The following is a 16,061-nucleotide window of genomic DNA, read 5'->3' on the forward strand; positions in this document are numbered from 1 at the left end:
TGAGTTTGAATTATACGCAAGGGAATGTGTGAGTATCGAGATCTTGAGAGAGTCAGAAAGAGATAGAATGGGGGGGGGGGGGGGGCGGGGATCAGGCAAACTGACATATAGAAGTAGACAAACACAGAAAGAAAAGGGAAATAATTGTTGAGTGGGAATACTGTTACATACCCATCTATTTCGTTCATTTATAAAGAAGTGCTGTGGTCTAGTGGATAAGTCACCCGACTGAAGATCGCAAAGTACGGGGTCAGAGTCCCGCTCGTTCCTTTGGCAGGACGTTCATCTACATTGTGCCACTTAACTCTCCGCCCAGGGTTATACCCGATATGATGCGAAAGTTGGATGAGCAAGTGGCGCTTAGCTGGAATGCTCCCCAGGGAGTGGAAAATGTTCATAAATATATTGTGTGCGGGTGAGCCTGCCGATGACCGGGGTATATGTACTGCGTCTAGAAACAAAGTATGAGGCGCATTATATTATAAATGTGAGCTATTATTATTATTATACAAGATGTTTATATTGTAGAGTGTATTATACGTTTATTACCGATATGACAAGATTATTTTTTTTTTAATGGCATGGAAATAGCCGTGTAGCGATTCAGCAAGTGTTATTGTCATTTTGTTCAAAGAAGTACTGCCAGTTAAAAAGAAGGGGTTGCATCCGACACTGTTTGAAAACGACTCTGCTCGAGTTTTATGAGGTATTATCCACCTCTACCTGAATAGGGCCTATTAATTATAAAAGCGAATACTTTATTTTTCTGAACCACCTGACATGACAGAACGTTTACCCTTCTGGGCCGAAGGAAATAGGTTGGAATGAACGAATTTGTTTTATAGTTGTGGCACGTATCCCCTCTCTTTAATTCCCTTTTACCACCCGTCTCTCTCTCTCTCTCTCTCTCTCACTCTCTCTATCTCCCTCTCTCTCTCTCTTCCTCTTTCTCTCCCTCTCTCTCTCTGTTGTCATAAGCTCCAATTTTAATTAATTTCACTTCAATTTTATATTTCCATTAAAAACATAATAATTACATAATGAATACATACAAAATACATTGGAAGGACCCTTAAAAAATAACACTTATTGGGAGGGGCCCTGTACAAATAAAGAAATAAATAAAAGAAAATAAACGAAATTTGAATAAAATTAATCACTAAGCAATAGTTATAACCATTCATTCTAATACATATACCACACCCATATTCACACACATGACACACAAAAACAATGCAAAAGAATGAAGTTGATGCATGGGTGTAGAGAAGGTGAGGGGATGGGCGGGGTTTGGGCTTTTCATTATATTTGTTACTACTTTTGGTGAAAGGAGCCATCTCTGGTTTATAATTATAGATTGCACACAATTTTGATTTCTTCCAGAAGACTTCCTCGTTAGCATATAATCGACACAGTTAATTTATTTCTTAGTATATTATAAATTGTCCAATAGAATTTTTGTGTTGAACATATTTTTTTTCCTTGCACAAAGTATATTTTTTATTGACACATCACTTTTGGAACTACCTGTATATCGCATAAATTAATAAAGCATGTATTTTTAACAACATCAAATGCTGATATTTAGTGATAACGCATATATTTGTATAAACATCCAATATATCTTAATAGCGCATATATCATTTTCTATAAACATCGCATATACCTGTAAACACATGTATTTTAAAAACGCATATGGAACATTTCAATAACGCATATAATTTTTTATAAACATAGAACTATATATTTTTGATAATAACCTATATTTTGCAGGGTTCATATTAGTTTCAATCATCGCAACTGCTAGTATGCTGATAGCTTGAACAAAAATTCACACGAAACAAAACGATTTGGTTGACTCTATGGGTCGGTCAATAGAGATAACATAAATTTGCAATCTCTGTGGTCGCGGACTTTCGATCCATCTAGGAGTTTCAATATGGCGGCGCTTACTGCCCAGAACGGGACGCGCGTTTCCGTTTTACACCCTGCCCTAGGCTTTTCTCCAATAAAATTTTACAAACCGACTGGTATTCGGAGTCTAGTCGTCCACATCTTGCCTCGGCGCTCTGCACACCACCAGAACTCTGAAAACGTCACGTAGCGCTAGCTAACTCTCTATACTAGTTGATCTTCCTAGTCGTATCATTTATTTTTATCCATTAATACGCAATACTCTAAGAGCGTGAGGATGCGTGATCAGCTCGCAAAATTTAGCCCAGCGATAACAAAACAATAATATATCGGGAAAACCGTCTTGAACAAGAAGACCCTCGCATCCCCAATTGAAATTGTACATAAGCTTTGGCTTCGCTATTCTTGACGTCGATATAAACAAACTTAGACTTCGGATACAGCATGTTTCGTGTAATTTCTTGCCGAAAAGCCTAGGGCAGGGTGTAAAACGGAAACGCGCGAACGGGACCAGTGTCAGATGCGATGGAGATTGTATAGCTCGGTGGTGAACAGTTCAGAGGTAAACACCATTCACATGTGCCGCGCTGACTCCGCCTCGCTGCAAGCCCTGTTTCAAGCAAGTACGGACTTGCATCTGCTGCGACCCCTTGAGTTACGGTGGACAATCGGCTCTCATTCCCCCTCGACCTCATTCTCATGATCCATTCCGCGCGCTTCCGCATTTCCATGCCAGTGATTGAGCGGTGAACTTTGAAATTAAGAATGGCGGCTGCTGAATTACAGCGTCATTTAGCTGAACTTCACGAAGTTATTGATTCAGGAGGCACAGCTCATGGTCCTGAAACTGCCCAGGATTTAGTGGTTGATATTGCTCAATTGTGCCTCAATCAGACCCGTGAAAATGAGCTGGGTGAGTAAACAAATGGAAAACTCAAGTTCAACTTGAATTGCGAAGTTTGTGTTGACTGAATCATGTGAATGATTGTGATGAATGCACGTAGATTTTCTAAATCAGAGTGAACGTGAATGATCCTCAGAAGTATAAAAATTATGTTCATAATCATTGTGGAAATTTTGAAAAATGATAAACAAGGATAAACATGATCATGATCATGATCATGATGATCACTCCAGCAAAGTGATAGAGTCAATGCTAATGCGTATTGACCTCTAGCACTGCATACTTGCTGTGAGGCAGGTACTATTATTAGAACTATACACAAATATACACACCACACAATAGGACCGATTGGGTTGATCGGCAAATTTGACACTAGACTTACAATTTGAATTTTTTAATTATTCTTTTTAACATCAGTAAGTTGAAAAAAATGTATTTTCCTGCTATTTAGGTGTCATCAATTGTCACTAAAGTACCGTCGATTGAGTGAAACCAGTTGAGTTTTGTACAGTGGTGTTTGAAATGTTACGAATCAAAAGCACAGCTCTTACCTTCTCTTTAGTAAATTTACTTTGTAGGTCTATGTGTATTACTATTTATATTACTTATTTTATTAGGCCAAATTTTTTTCTTTCGTTCGTTAGCCTCTTATTTTGGTAGGGTCGGCTCCTCTCTTTAGAGAAATAAGCCGATCATAGGATCTGCTATGCAAGCTTCGGTGGCTAGATCTAGCCATCAAACTAGCCACCAAACTTTTGAATAAATCAAAATGTCAATTTAGCAGATTAATTAATAACCGATGCATTTATTCTCGAAAACTAGGCCTATAGGCCTGAGACCCTCAGTTATGTATGAATACTTACAAGAAAAACTACTTCTCATCAATGCCCATACTAATAACTATTGATTGAATGTCTGAATTTGATTGTCACCATGTCATTTATCTTTTATTTCAAATTCCTAGCATTTTGTCGGTCAGAACTGTTTCAGAAGGAGACTGGAATCATCACATTTCTTCAGAAGGCAGTTTCAAAAGATGAGGTAAGAAGCTAGTGATGGGAAAGTAAACTTCATTCACCTCCTATACATTGGTTTGCTCGAAAAAGGAAGATTACGATCGAATCTGCTTAGTTGTATAACCCAACAATATGCCAGTTGAGTATTTTTATTCAACCTGTAAGTAGAACAAAAATATAACATCCTCAGTATTTATACTTGTCTATATCTCATAAAATGTACTGCACTAAATCTGTATGCATTTACCCTGTTCATGTATAATCAAAATCTTAAATTGCATTTATTAAGAAGTCTTGACTCTATATCCAAAAACTCTCTAAAGACTACAAGGCCTAAACCCCCATTAATATCTAGATGTCAAAATAACATATCTTTACAGAAATACTGTCCTTTCATTTTTTAAAAATCCAGAAAACAAGGTCACCCGCCTAGATAAATTTCTAGTGAAGACTGTTAAATATACCTTAAAATATATGCTTAATAAATAAATCCCATCTTACTCAAAGTGTGTCAATCGTTCTTATGTAGACTCATTGAACTTTCATCTTGGATCTCAAAAACTTGACTGTATCTCAGTCATTATCTTTCAAACCTCTGATTTATCTGACACTTATTTCATATGTCAACACCAACATTTGTCAACCATGTACATAAGTCTTGTAAAAGAAAGTTTACCTTTTTGTCCTTTATATCTGTTCATTGATGTTCTGTTTGTAATTCTTAAAGGTAAAGACCAGTATTGGAAACGCCCCAATTTCAAAAAATGAAATGGAAGCTCTTATTACCAATCATGTGAAAGAATATGTTTTGACTAATACATGATGATACAAATTTTGCAGGGAAACCGCCTACTAATTGATATATTTGGTTAATTAGTTTATCTATTGGTATGTGAGAGATAAACGCACGTGTCGTGCACGTGTGCATAGTCCCATATACATCTTTCTGTGTACAGTGCTTGTAACTTTACGTAGACTGGGCCAAATTTCTTATCATTTTGATGATTCCAGAACCTTGCAGTACACACTAATACTTATATGCTAGATGATCAACCTTTACTGATTGATTCCACAACGTTTCTTTCACAATGCAATCGCATGACCATAACTGGTCTGTATCTTTAAACTAAATTGATAACAGTTCAAATGTCATATTATCACTACCTACATAAATAACTTGCTGATTTCTTATAACTGTGAACAAAAATGTCTTAATCTTCTTTTTATTCAAGCCTCCATCCACCAAAGGTGGTTCCACAGTCAATATAAATCTTAAACTTCTGAGTTCACTATTTAGTAATTATGAAATGCCGAGATATAGTTTTTTAAAAGTTTTTAAAAGTCAGCTGGTAGTTTAAAAATAGACCGGTTGAAATAACATTGATTGTTGTTTTTCAGTATGGTGGGAGCAAGGTCCAGACCTTGGAGTTCCTCCTAGGCTTTGTACAGAAGGCCAAAGAGCTGGTCCTGGACCATGCGAAGGACATAAAAGATGTCTGCATGTCTCTCTATACCAGAGACAAATTAGCCAAGGTCAAGGCCAAGACATTTCCACTCGTGATTGAGGTATGTATTCAAGGTCTAAAACACTATTACTTCAGTTGCCAAACTTTATTTGGCTATCGTCTGCTGAGGTTCAGGAGGATATTAACTTGTATCCTTATCATGTTAAGTGCAAATTTATTTTTTCTGTAAATTCAGAATAGATAAATTATATAAAAATAGTTTACATCAGAAGTAGGTCTAGAATGGGGTAGGGGGGGGGGGGGGGGCTCAAGCAAGCCCCTGCCCCAATTCTTTCTTTAAGCCCTTCCCCCAATTCTTTCTTTAAGCCCCCCCCCCCCCCATTTTCTTTTCTTGTTTCAAAGTGTATTCAATTGAGGAACATGTAGAAAATAAATGCAAGAAATACTAAACCCCAGCCTTCTCAAGCCCCTACCCAATACTTATTGATCAGAATGTCACAAGAGGTATTAGTTGAATTATTTAGAGCATATATCGTTCCCAATTACTTATTATGTTTGTGTACTGACTACTCTGTATTTTTATGATCTAGTTGTTGAAACTGACCAGTGGCACCAGGATGGATGATGAAGCTATGGGTGTGGATGCAATGCTCAAGAAATTCTTTGGAGAGCTCGGTCAACCAAGTAAACTCTCTCAATCAGGTTTGCAGTTTAAAACGTGGACTTCTATTTGATTAAAAAAAATTATTATCAAATATTTGACGTCACCTGTGTCTAGGAGGCGAAAAGTGAACCGAATCACTGTAACCCTTGGATATCTCCTCCCAGTATAAGTGATCAAGGGTGTGCAGGTGGACCACTACACCAGGGTTTCCCCCTACTCTTATACGAATTGTGAAGTGGGTTCTTATCATGCAAAGGTGGTAACTCTTCTCTACAAGGGGCCTCCATTTAACGTCCTATCCGAGGGACGGGGTGTTTTCCACTGAACATAGCCTGCGTCTATGAAACAAGAGGAGGGGCACGTTAACACACAATGCAGGTTTCAGTCATCCACCTGGGTTGGATTCGAACCCGCAATCTTCGACAGGCAGACGTTTTACCGACTCGCCTTCTGATTGTTGATTGTGACACAATGTTTTTTAATTGTCATGTAAAAAAAAAGTAAAATATGCTTTATATTGATCCTTGCACTGACTGATGTCTTCATGGACTGTCCTCCTTTGTGCATTCATTCAGTGATAACTTGTCACAATGCAGATGTTGTTTTGAAAATTGACGTATCCCTCCTAACAGTAATTTCCCAAAACAAAACAAATACCCGGTACACATATTTCAAATACCTCTCCAGGACCATCGACTGCATATTAATTGAATCTAGTTTGATTTTAGTACTGAATAAGTACCACTCCATTTTTGTGCCCTCTTAGAACTGTGCACCAAGAACATGCACCAATAATATTCACCAAATATTTTATACAGTTAACAGCTAAATTATTCATACCCTTGACAATTTTTGTAATTTTTAAGTATGTGAAAAATTGATTTGCCTAGATTTTTGTTTCTTTAGGAATGTGACATATTATAGCAAACGTCTCAAAGCATTCAACAAGAGCCTTTATTCGACCACTCCACTTTTCATTCTCGATTTACGAAAACACAATTACAAGGGGTATGAATAATTTATTTGTTAACTGTATGTCTCTCAAATTTTCCAGTAAAACTTGGAATCTACCAAACCCTCGGAGCCTTTGGAGAGTATTACCCTCAGTTAATGATGCATTACTCCGACCGACTCTTCAATGTTCTTGTATCAACACTTAAACAACAGGTAACAAATCAACTTTATTCACTTAACGACCCTATCCTATAATAACACAACTTTAGATCAATGGAATATACTAGAATATACGTAGAATACAAATATAAAGGAATGAAAAACATTTTTTTTTTCAGTCCTGCACTAAAGCAAACTAAAACCTTATTTTACGCTCCACTCCAAATTACGGGTCAACAGGGGTCAAATTTGCCGCAGTTACAATGACATAACATGTAGACCCGATCGGCTTGCCTTTATAGCTGAGGCGATGTGCCATGGTTAAATGATGCAAGGTCATTGTGAATATGCGTACTCTAAATGAGATGATTTCATCAAGTCGATCACTACTTTTTTAGGTTGACAACTAGATTCTGACTTTTCAGAGAAATTTTACTCCTGATAGACACCAAAATAGAATATATCATTGTAATTTATGGCTCATAATCTTTCAGTTGATACATTATATAGTTCATTTATTTCAATTCTCACTTCCGACAGGGTCTTATTTAACAAAGGTTATGGCAAGGAGAGGTGATCAGTATATCCATAGTGTTTCAATATCGGTCGTTTATTTGATTTTGATTTATTTGCTACATAAAATAATTTCCTTGATGAAATCATTTTATGTTTCCCATAAGCTCTATTTTATATTGAAACGTGTATTTATCAAGCCTGTACATAAACAGGGGTGCCAGTTTTCAGGCAATAGCCTGAATTCAGGCCCTGGCGAGTTATTTTCATACCATAGTTTAGGCTTTTTTGTGTACAAACTAGCTCATTCTAGGTGATTTTCAGGCCCTCTGATGAATTCTAACTGGCATCCCAGACATAAAGACCACCTGCCTGTCAGGATTCTTGTATCCATTTAGTGGTCTTTACACACAGGTTTCACTTTATATCCTGTTGATTTTTCACAGATGACTACCAAGACCAAGAAGCCTGAGATGACGACTGTTGCTGGATGTCTAATGGGTCTATCCCATCTCCTGGTTAACTTCACACAGTCTGTGGAAGAGAGTGAGTAAAAAGGATCTGAGAAGTATCATTATATACAGGAGTATATCATGTGAAATTATCTACAAATTGGGAGTTCTTAATTGTAATATTATTATTGATTCTTTTTTTGTTGGAAGTTATTTCAATTAATTGTAGTTTGTGGGATCACATTTGTAGTAGATACAAGCTTACTACAGTGTATATCAATTACAGTTGGGGATGGAGTTTGTATAATATGACAAACCTTGTTTTGACCAGTATCTGGGTTGATGAAAACAACTTGAGGGACACAAGTAATAGGCAGCACCTTCATTTCAAGTAGGTAAAGAACATTGAGGATAATGTTGATAATGATAATGATTATGATGATGGTGATGATGGTTATGATGATGATGATGTTGATGATGGTGATGATCATGGTTATGATGATGATAAGTGACGATGATGATGATGATAGTGATAAACCCGAAATGAGTCATAATGATGCTTTCTGTATTATCTTGGTCTTCTAGACAGCAAACATTGCAAGGACATCTACCAGTATGTGACCATGAGCGTGGATCCAGGACCATACAGGTCTGGGACCAAGCCCCGATACGAGATCCCAAAGGCTGGGCTGAACCTGATACGTAGGCATGCAGATCAGTTCAATGAATATCTCTACCGGGACCATGAGGTGAGAATAGAAGGATTGTGTACGAACGAGTGGAGGTAATGATGGTGATGTTGGTAATCATAACGGAGGGGTGATGGATGGTAATGGTGACCATTATGATAATTATGTTCTGAAGATGAAGATTATGATTATTAATGGGGGTAATTATGATAGTATTGTCAGTAATTGTTCATGATGGTGGTGGTGGTGGTAGATGATGGTGATGCCTGTAACGATAGTGATAATGATATTGCTGATATTGATATAGAATTGACAATACCGATATGAAGTAGTTAAGAGTAGAAGAGATGCCTTTGGGAGTAGAAGGGATGGAGGCAAATTTGATAGACAGAAAAGAACAATAAGGGGATGATAAGATAGGAATGAGTGATATGAAATGCAAATAGGATTTGATATGATACTGGTATGATATGGAAAGGGGTGAAATTAGTAATCCATTGGTATAGTTAGATTGAAATATCTGGATTTAGCTACAGTATATGAAGAGTTTAATTCCAAAAGGAGCTAATTTATTTTATAACTTCAGAGAAAAAAAGGAATTGTTTACCAGATTTTGTACAGGCATCTATAAAAAAAGTGATATTAGAAGGTGCATTTTTTCATAGTTGCTCCCAAAATTTAGGTAAATAATTTTGTTGAAAGACAGGTTCTGAAGTGAACAATGTTTTGATATCAATAACTCAATTTTCATTAAAAGTGGATTTAGCTCCTTTTGGAATTAAGCTCTTCATATAGAGATGATGCTTGGACACCACGGACCCAAGGAAGTTCTCTTTTCTCTCTATGCATAGATGGTGTACAACCGACTCAAATACTGGAGTCATTCACACAACTCTGAGATGAAATGGGCAGGGTATGACGCTCTTCAGGCCTTCTTCAAAGTGGTGTCTCACATGCTTGTAGAAAACGCAGACAAGAAGAGGTCTTCTGATGTAGCAGTCTTGAAAGTAAGGGGGGGAAATAAGTTCAAAGAATCAAACTCTGATCATTTCGCCAACAGTCATGTTTGCAATGTAAACTGGAAAATACTGGCAAGTGAAGTCAAGTAGCAAACTGATTTCTTTTTCTTTTTCTTTTTCAATTTTTGAGATTAAAAAATGACCCCCCAAATCATGTTTTTCCCTAAAAATTGAGATGTTTTAAAAATCTTAATTCCATTGAAATACGTTGTATACGTGATACCGCCGTTTTTTCGAGCCCATGTTAAGTAGAGAGATTTTTCAAAAATACATTTTTTTTCCTCTTAAAAATACTCTTTTTTTGTTGATGAAGGTTGGCACCTCTGGTCAAAATAAATTATCAAATCCACTTTAAAGGGATCCGGTAACTTTGTCTCAGATTCTCAAACAAAATCCTTGATTTAGCTCATGCTGCAATGATAATTATAAACCTTTAGTTCAGTCAGGAACCCCATTATTTTTACAAGTCGATCGCCTGTCTGATTATCAAGATATTTATGATTGGAATTACAAATTTTGAAAACCGTTTGCCAAACGGTTTTCATAACACTACAGTCTATTGGGGAAAACGAGTATGAAAAAACCGGTCACTCAAAGATTTTTACTTTTTTAAAGCACTTGATCATTTTGAAGCGCAATTTTTTTTTTAGGGCTTCAATATTACACCATATCACAGACACTGATAACACGTAGGGCCGTGCATCTCGGCTTTAACATTGATAAATTATGCCTTTAAGAATTGAAATTGTGATATTTGATTTTAATAGCAATTGCATGTCGTTGATCCTGATCATGAAGTATCGATGATGGTGATGAAGGTATGATGTATGTTTTCTTATCTTTTTACCTCCGTAGTACTTCATCAAGTCATTTCGGAGTACCATTGATGATGCAAGCAGCTCTTCAAAGTCTCTTTCTACAGCCATCAGAGGCTATGGTGTCTTTGCAGCGGTAGGTTTAAGAAAACAGACATATTTACTTTCTCTTACACGATTGATCGCACTTAACACACATTTTGACAATGTTAGGAGAGGCTGCCAAATTAAGTGACTTTTGAATGTCATTCTTGACCAGTATTAAGACTTGAACAGATATCAGATGAAGAAATGACATCAAGGTTGTGATGTAAGCATTTTGTTTTTCACAATGTTTTTCCGGAAAATAATCGGAATATGTCATATTTGCTGAAAAAATGAAGTAAAAATATCTCACTACTTGAATTAATGGTTAAAATTGCTATTTCTGTGCCCTTAACTTTGTAGTATGAAATTCAATTCATTTCAATTCAATATTACAATGAGTTCTTTCACTTTTGAGTCAGGAATTTTATCTTGGGCGGGATATGCTGCTTGTGATGTTAAATTGTGTATGTGCAGAGTGTATGCTTTAAGAGTTCTGTATTGGAGGTTTTCACTCCTATGATTTCTTTCTCTATATCTTTAACAGCTGTGCTAAGGCATTTTTGACAGAAGATTGCGTGAGATTTATGTTAATGAGATCGTTCAAGAAACTAAATGAAGCTTTTATTCGTCCAACAATATATTACACAAATGTCATGCTCGGGCAGGATATGCTGCTTGTAGCATGGAAAGGGGCGCCAGTGAACACTTCCAAGTTCTGTGTTAAATGTCCTCACTTTTATGATTTCATTTTTCTATGTTTTTTTCATTGATCAGCCATGCAAGGCATTCATGAAAGAAGCTGATGTGAGATTCATGTTCAATGAGATCATCCTAAGGAGCGAACAACAGTTTCTTGTGTGAGTCAGGGCCCTGTTTCATAAAACTTGATATCAATAACAAGTTACAAGCTACTGTTACAAGCTACTGTTATAAGCTACTGTTACAAGCTACTGAAATCATGGCATCTGATTGGCTGAGAGCAAATTTGTCATAGAAATTTAGCATTTGTTATAGATAACAAGTTTTATGAAACCGGCCCCAGATCTTATCTTCCTCTTTTCTTGCTGTTATGCCTCGTGATATTGTGAGAAGTTTCCATGTATAAAAAGGAAGAGGTAGTCTCATATGATTTGATACGATGTTTATTTATTCATACTTATCAACATATAATTTAAGATGTATAATAATAATATTAATAATATTCTGTGTTTATAAAATGCTCAATACATCGATCCAACAATGTGCCTAAGCGCTTTACAGATAATGACATGGTATATACAGAAGAGGGGTCGTCAGAATTTGAAACCTTTTTCCTTGTATATTTTGCAGTTTCTATCTATTAAAATTGAATACCACTGCAAATGTATATGTACTATTTAAGGATCATTCTGTAATGGTGTATTGATATTTAATCCTTATCTGTTTTTAGGCAAGGAGAAGAGAGATTGTCCCAACTACCCACATACTTGGAAGCTCTAGCTAGCATTGTGGGACAATTAGATACAGTGAGTACTAAACTCTTAGGCCCGAAATCACAAAGGAGGTTTGTTGACAAACCTAGGTTTATGTGCATCATATGACGTGTTTCAACGCGTTTTAAACCAAGACGCATCATATGACGCACATAAACCTATGTTTGTCGACAAACCTCCTTTGTGAATTTGGGCCATTCACTCACGCACAATGTGCACCATCTTCACTCTCTTGGAAGTATTTCTACCATATGGTCACCTTGAGTGCATAGGCAATTACAAATGCTTTCCCCATTTCTTTCTTGGGTATTGAGTGGCAAATGTAGATTAATGCCTTGATTGATTGATTAATGGGGATCGAACCACGACCTTTGAATATCAAGTAAAGTGCACTCAACTTCAACACTTCTACAAATTGGTTTCCATAAGCAATGGGTTACTGTTCCTAATCCATGAAAATGCTTGTTACTTTCGCAGGTGAGTGATACTTTTTTGACGTCCCTGGAGAAGTTGGTAGTACTGGTGTTTGGAAGCTACCCTCATCAGGCTAGGAGTAGTCAATGGACCAGTCACAGTGCCATCTTACAGATCCTCATTGCTCTTTCGGCCAAAGGAACATCCCTGCAAGGGTTCCTCTCAAGAGTTGGTAAGACGATCTAGTCAGTATGTCGTTGTAAACCTTATCGTGTAAGAATAAGAGCTGGTAGATAATGATATTAATAATAATAATAATATTGGATATTTATATAGCACACATATCCACCCGGCAAGGTGCTCAAAGCGCTCCAATATTACCTCGGCTCTGCTAGGCTACCGATTTCTGTGCTCACAGCGTTCAAGGAATTTCTTCCTACCTGTCCCCATTTACTTCACCTGGGTAGAGTGTGGCAAATGTATATCAATGTCTTGCCAAAGGACATTAGATGAAGGTGTTCAAGAGCTCTCTCTAGCAGGTTTAGCACAGTCATTGGATCCTTGGATCAATTGTGATGTTCTCGTACACTGCTCAGATGCTAACCTTCATTGGATGTCCCTCCCCCTAAAGAAATTGAATCATCTTGTTTTTGGTGGTGGATCTGTACTTTATAATGCTATCTTTGTTGTTATTCACTATGTTTAAATCATCAAAACTGTAAGCAGTCACTGTCACAGTACATTACATTTCTTTTTCTGTTTTCTATTTCAGTCTACCAGTGGATCCTCCGTACATGCTCCTTTCCTGTTCTCCTGGAATCAGTAAGTTTCATTTAAACTCTTTATCTCTATGTGGATCAAATTCTTTATGTCTTTGACGTAAAAATATCACCTGTAGATTGGTTAAAATAATGACCTTTGTGACTGTATAATCGATGCTAGTAGTATTTGCTGATTCCAACATTAGTATTTTCATTTGCTACATGACTACTGTTTTATCAGATGAATACTCTTTAGACACTTTCTCTCTCAAAAACAATGTCATAAGAAGACCTCAGGTTGAAGATCATAGGTTTGGCCCCCAGCATGGCACATTTTATCTACAGTGCTTCTCTCAACCCAGATGCTAAATGGGTACCTGGGGGTGTTTCATAAAGCTGTTCGTAAAGTTACCCATGACTTTACAAACAACTTGAATATGAAGTGCCAGATAGGATGCCAAAAGTTGTTCCTAATGTTTTACCAAAGTGTGACTATATTTTCAATAACCTCAATTAAATTATGGCAACAAATATACTTTGCTTTAAAAATGTGTGTTATTATTAGAATGTTAATCTACATCTGCACAGTTCAACTTTAGTTGATGCAGTTAAAAATGATTGAGCATCCCATTTGACTTTTCATATTTAAGTCATTCGTAAAGTCATGCGTAACTTTACGACAGCTTTATGAAACACCCCCCGGTAGGATGAAAAAGTCATTGTAGTTTGTTCAGCATTGTCAGCATCTCTACATGTAAATAGGTGCCTGACGGTTCGCTCCCGCTAGAAAAGCACGGTGTATATAATGACAGGAGTAATATTATTTCTGTAAAGCACTTAAAGACATTGTAGATTTATCAGGTGCCATATGAAACCAGACTATTAACATCATCTTTATTTTCTTGGTATGTAGGGAGGTGATGAAGGGGAAGAACAGAGGAGTGACGAGATGGAGATTGAGCAGGATTCTAGACGGGTCTCCTATAAAAGCTTCATGGATCTATGGACTAGACTGCTGGATAGCAAGTTTATCAAGGTTGGGCACATTGTATCATACTTTGTTTTATACAACTCTAATCAAATGATTGGTTGTACACAATGAATGAACATGTACATCATTTAAATACACAAGCTAAACCCCATACAATATTACCATATCTAAGATATGGCAAGATGAGGACTTTGTATACTAGTATCAGCATATTTTGGGGAACAGTATATTTAAGTTTATGCAATATACTGACAGTTTTACTTTTGATACAAACATGTTCAATATGAATATTTTCATTTTAAATGACAATCTACATTCCAAAAAAATAATGAGAGTCCACAAAGTCTACAGTTTCACTCGTACAAGTGTTGTGTAACAGAACTACTATTTAACAATATGATCTTTCTGTCCTACAGTGTAGTTAGTGGAAACTACATGATTCTAATTAACAATTTTTATCCTCCTGTGTCTTTAAAGACATCTGAAGCCCATGGCTCGAGCTATGCCGAACGTTTGAACATCCACACTATGATCTACAATGAGCTGATAGGTGGAATCCTGAAGGTACTCAAAAAGCTTGATCTCAGCTCCAACAAACACAATGAAGAAGAGGTGAGTAATTAGATCAGAAACGTCTAAATAATATGACTTTTACTTTGAGCTACTTTAAGAGCTGTCATCTGATGCAATCTGAGATTGTCTTTTAGAGTTAAAAAAAAAAATAAAAATATGAGATAGATACAGGTGATTTGGTGTAATATTATTTTTTAAAGATTATTTAAAAGGCCATTCAGTTCTCCGGTTGAGGGGCAGTTTACTTTTAGTGGAGTAGGATACAGTTTAATATGCAGAGTAGGTCTATTACACCAATTTTATGGGCCATACTTTAGTCCTAGCCAACCTGAGACTAGAAATGGGTCTTGATTGATTGATATGCCAATCACACAATTTGAAATGTGTACATTCATTCACTTTGTTTATTTCCAGTAGATTTTCATTTCATTCATTTATTCAGTTCTGAATACACAATAATATCTCTATACTTGAAAATTTATGAAGAAATATAAACTCTTTTTTTTTTAAACAGAGCCAGCCAGGGCTCCAAGATAAGAAAAGCTTGTGCCTTGTGAGCCCTGACAATTAAGTACAAGCAAAAAAAAAAAAAATAATAATTAGGGGGTTCCTGGTGATGCAGAAGTACAGTACAGAGAAGAGCAGAATGATAGGTAGAGACTGAAGAGTGATTGGGAGAGGGGGGGGATGAAGTGAGAAAGAATTACAGATGATTGGACATTAGTTGGTAGTATAATATAATAATAATAATACATCATTTATTATGTGCCATCGATCTAGTAAACTATTCTAAGGCGCAGAGGGATAGAATTAGAACGAGATACACAGAGAAATGAGAAGGGGGAAAAATGCATAGATGTACATTCAACATATAATTAACTAAAAAAAACATGCGAACATATATGACTTTAGATTCTTTTGAAATGTTTCTAGGGATTCTAGTGATCGAATCCTCAGTGGAAGAGCATTCCAAAGAGATGGCGCTGCAGAAATAAACGCCTTTTCTCCCAGACTAGACATAGTTCTTTGGACTGTTAACTGTGTAGTACCAGAAGCAGACATTAACATGCATTGAAATGAAAGAGTACATAATAATAAAGTATATTTATTTAGAAATACATTTATGCTGAAGCAGTATATTGGGAGAGAATGAAATCATATGGATTGTCAAGGCTGTGAAAATAGCTGCTACATCTCC

General features: G+C 36.5%; 1 protein-coding gene across 1 annotated transcript in view; it reads left to right on the forward strand.

Annotated features, from left to right (window-relative positions):
- Positions 1 to 2,477: 2,477 nt before the first annotated feature.
- LOC586799 (DNA-dependent protein kinase catalytic subunit) overlaps positions 2,478 to 16,061 on the forward strand; it is a 109,049-nt gene continuing 95,465 nt past the window's right edge. Inside the window, exons 1-15 of the mRNA XM_030984017.1 lie at positions 2,478 to 2,827; positions 3,783 to 3,859; positions 5,233 to 5,400; positions 5,891 to 6,002; positions 7,019 to 7,131; positions 8,037 to 8,136; positions 8,628 to 8,791; positions 9,583 to 9,738; positions 10,606 to 10,701; positions 11,427 to 11,509; positions 12,082 to 12,157; positions 12,602 to 12,770; positions 13,311 to 13,360; positions 14,213 to 14,335; positions 14,768 to 14,902. Coding sequence (XP_030839877.1) covers positions 2,680 to 2,827; positions 3,783 to 3,859; positions 5,233 to 5,400; positions 5,891 to 6,002; positions 7,019 to 7,131; positions 8,037 to 8,136; positions 8,628 to 8,791; positions 9,583 to 9,738; positions 10,606 to 10,701; positions 11,427 to 11,509; positions 12,082 to 12,157; positions 12,602 to 12,770; positions 13,311 to 13,360; positions 14,213 to 14,335; positions 14,768 to 14,902 — 1,770 coding nt within the window. The 5' untranslated portion in view covers positions 2,478 to 2,679. The remainder of the gene's footprint in view (positions 2,828 to 3,782; positions 3,860 to 5,232; positions 5,401 to 5,890; positions 6,003 to 7,018; positions 7,132 to 8,036; positions 8,137 to 8,627; positions 8,792 to 9,582; positions 9,739 to 10,605; positions 10,702 to 11,426; positions 11,510 to 12,081; positions 12,158 to 12,601; positions 12,771 to 13,310; positions 13,361 to 14,212; positions 14,336 to 14,767; positions 14,903 to 16,061) is intronic.

The sequence above is a fragment of the Strongylocentrotus purpuratus genome, unplaced genomic scaffold (assembly GCF_000002235.5).
Source record: "Strongylocentrotus purpuratus isolate Spur 01 unplaced genomic scaffold, Spur_5.0 spur5_scaffold_14, whole genome shotgun sequence".
In the NCBI taxonomy this organism is placed as follows: domain Eukaryota; kingdom Metazoa; phylum Echinodermata; class Echinoidea; order Camarodonta; family Strongylocentrotidae; genus Strongylocentrotus; species Strongylocentrotus purpuratus.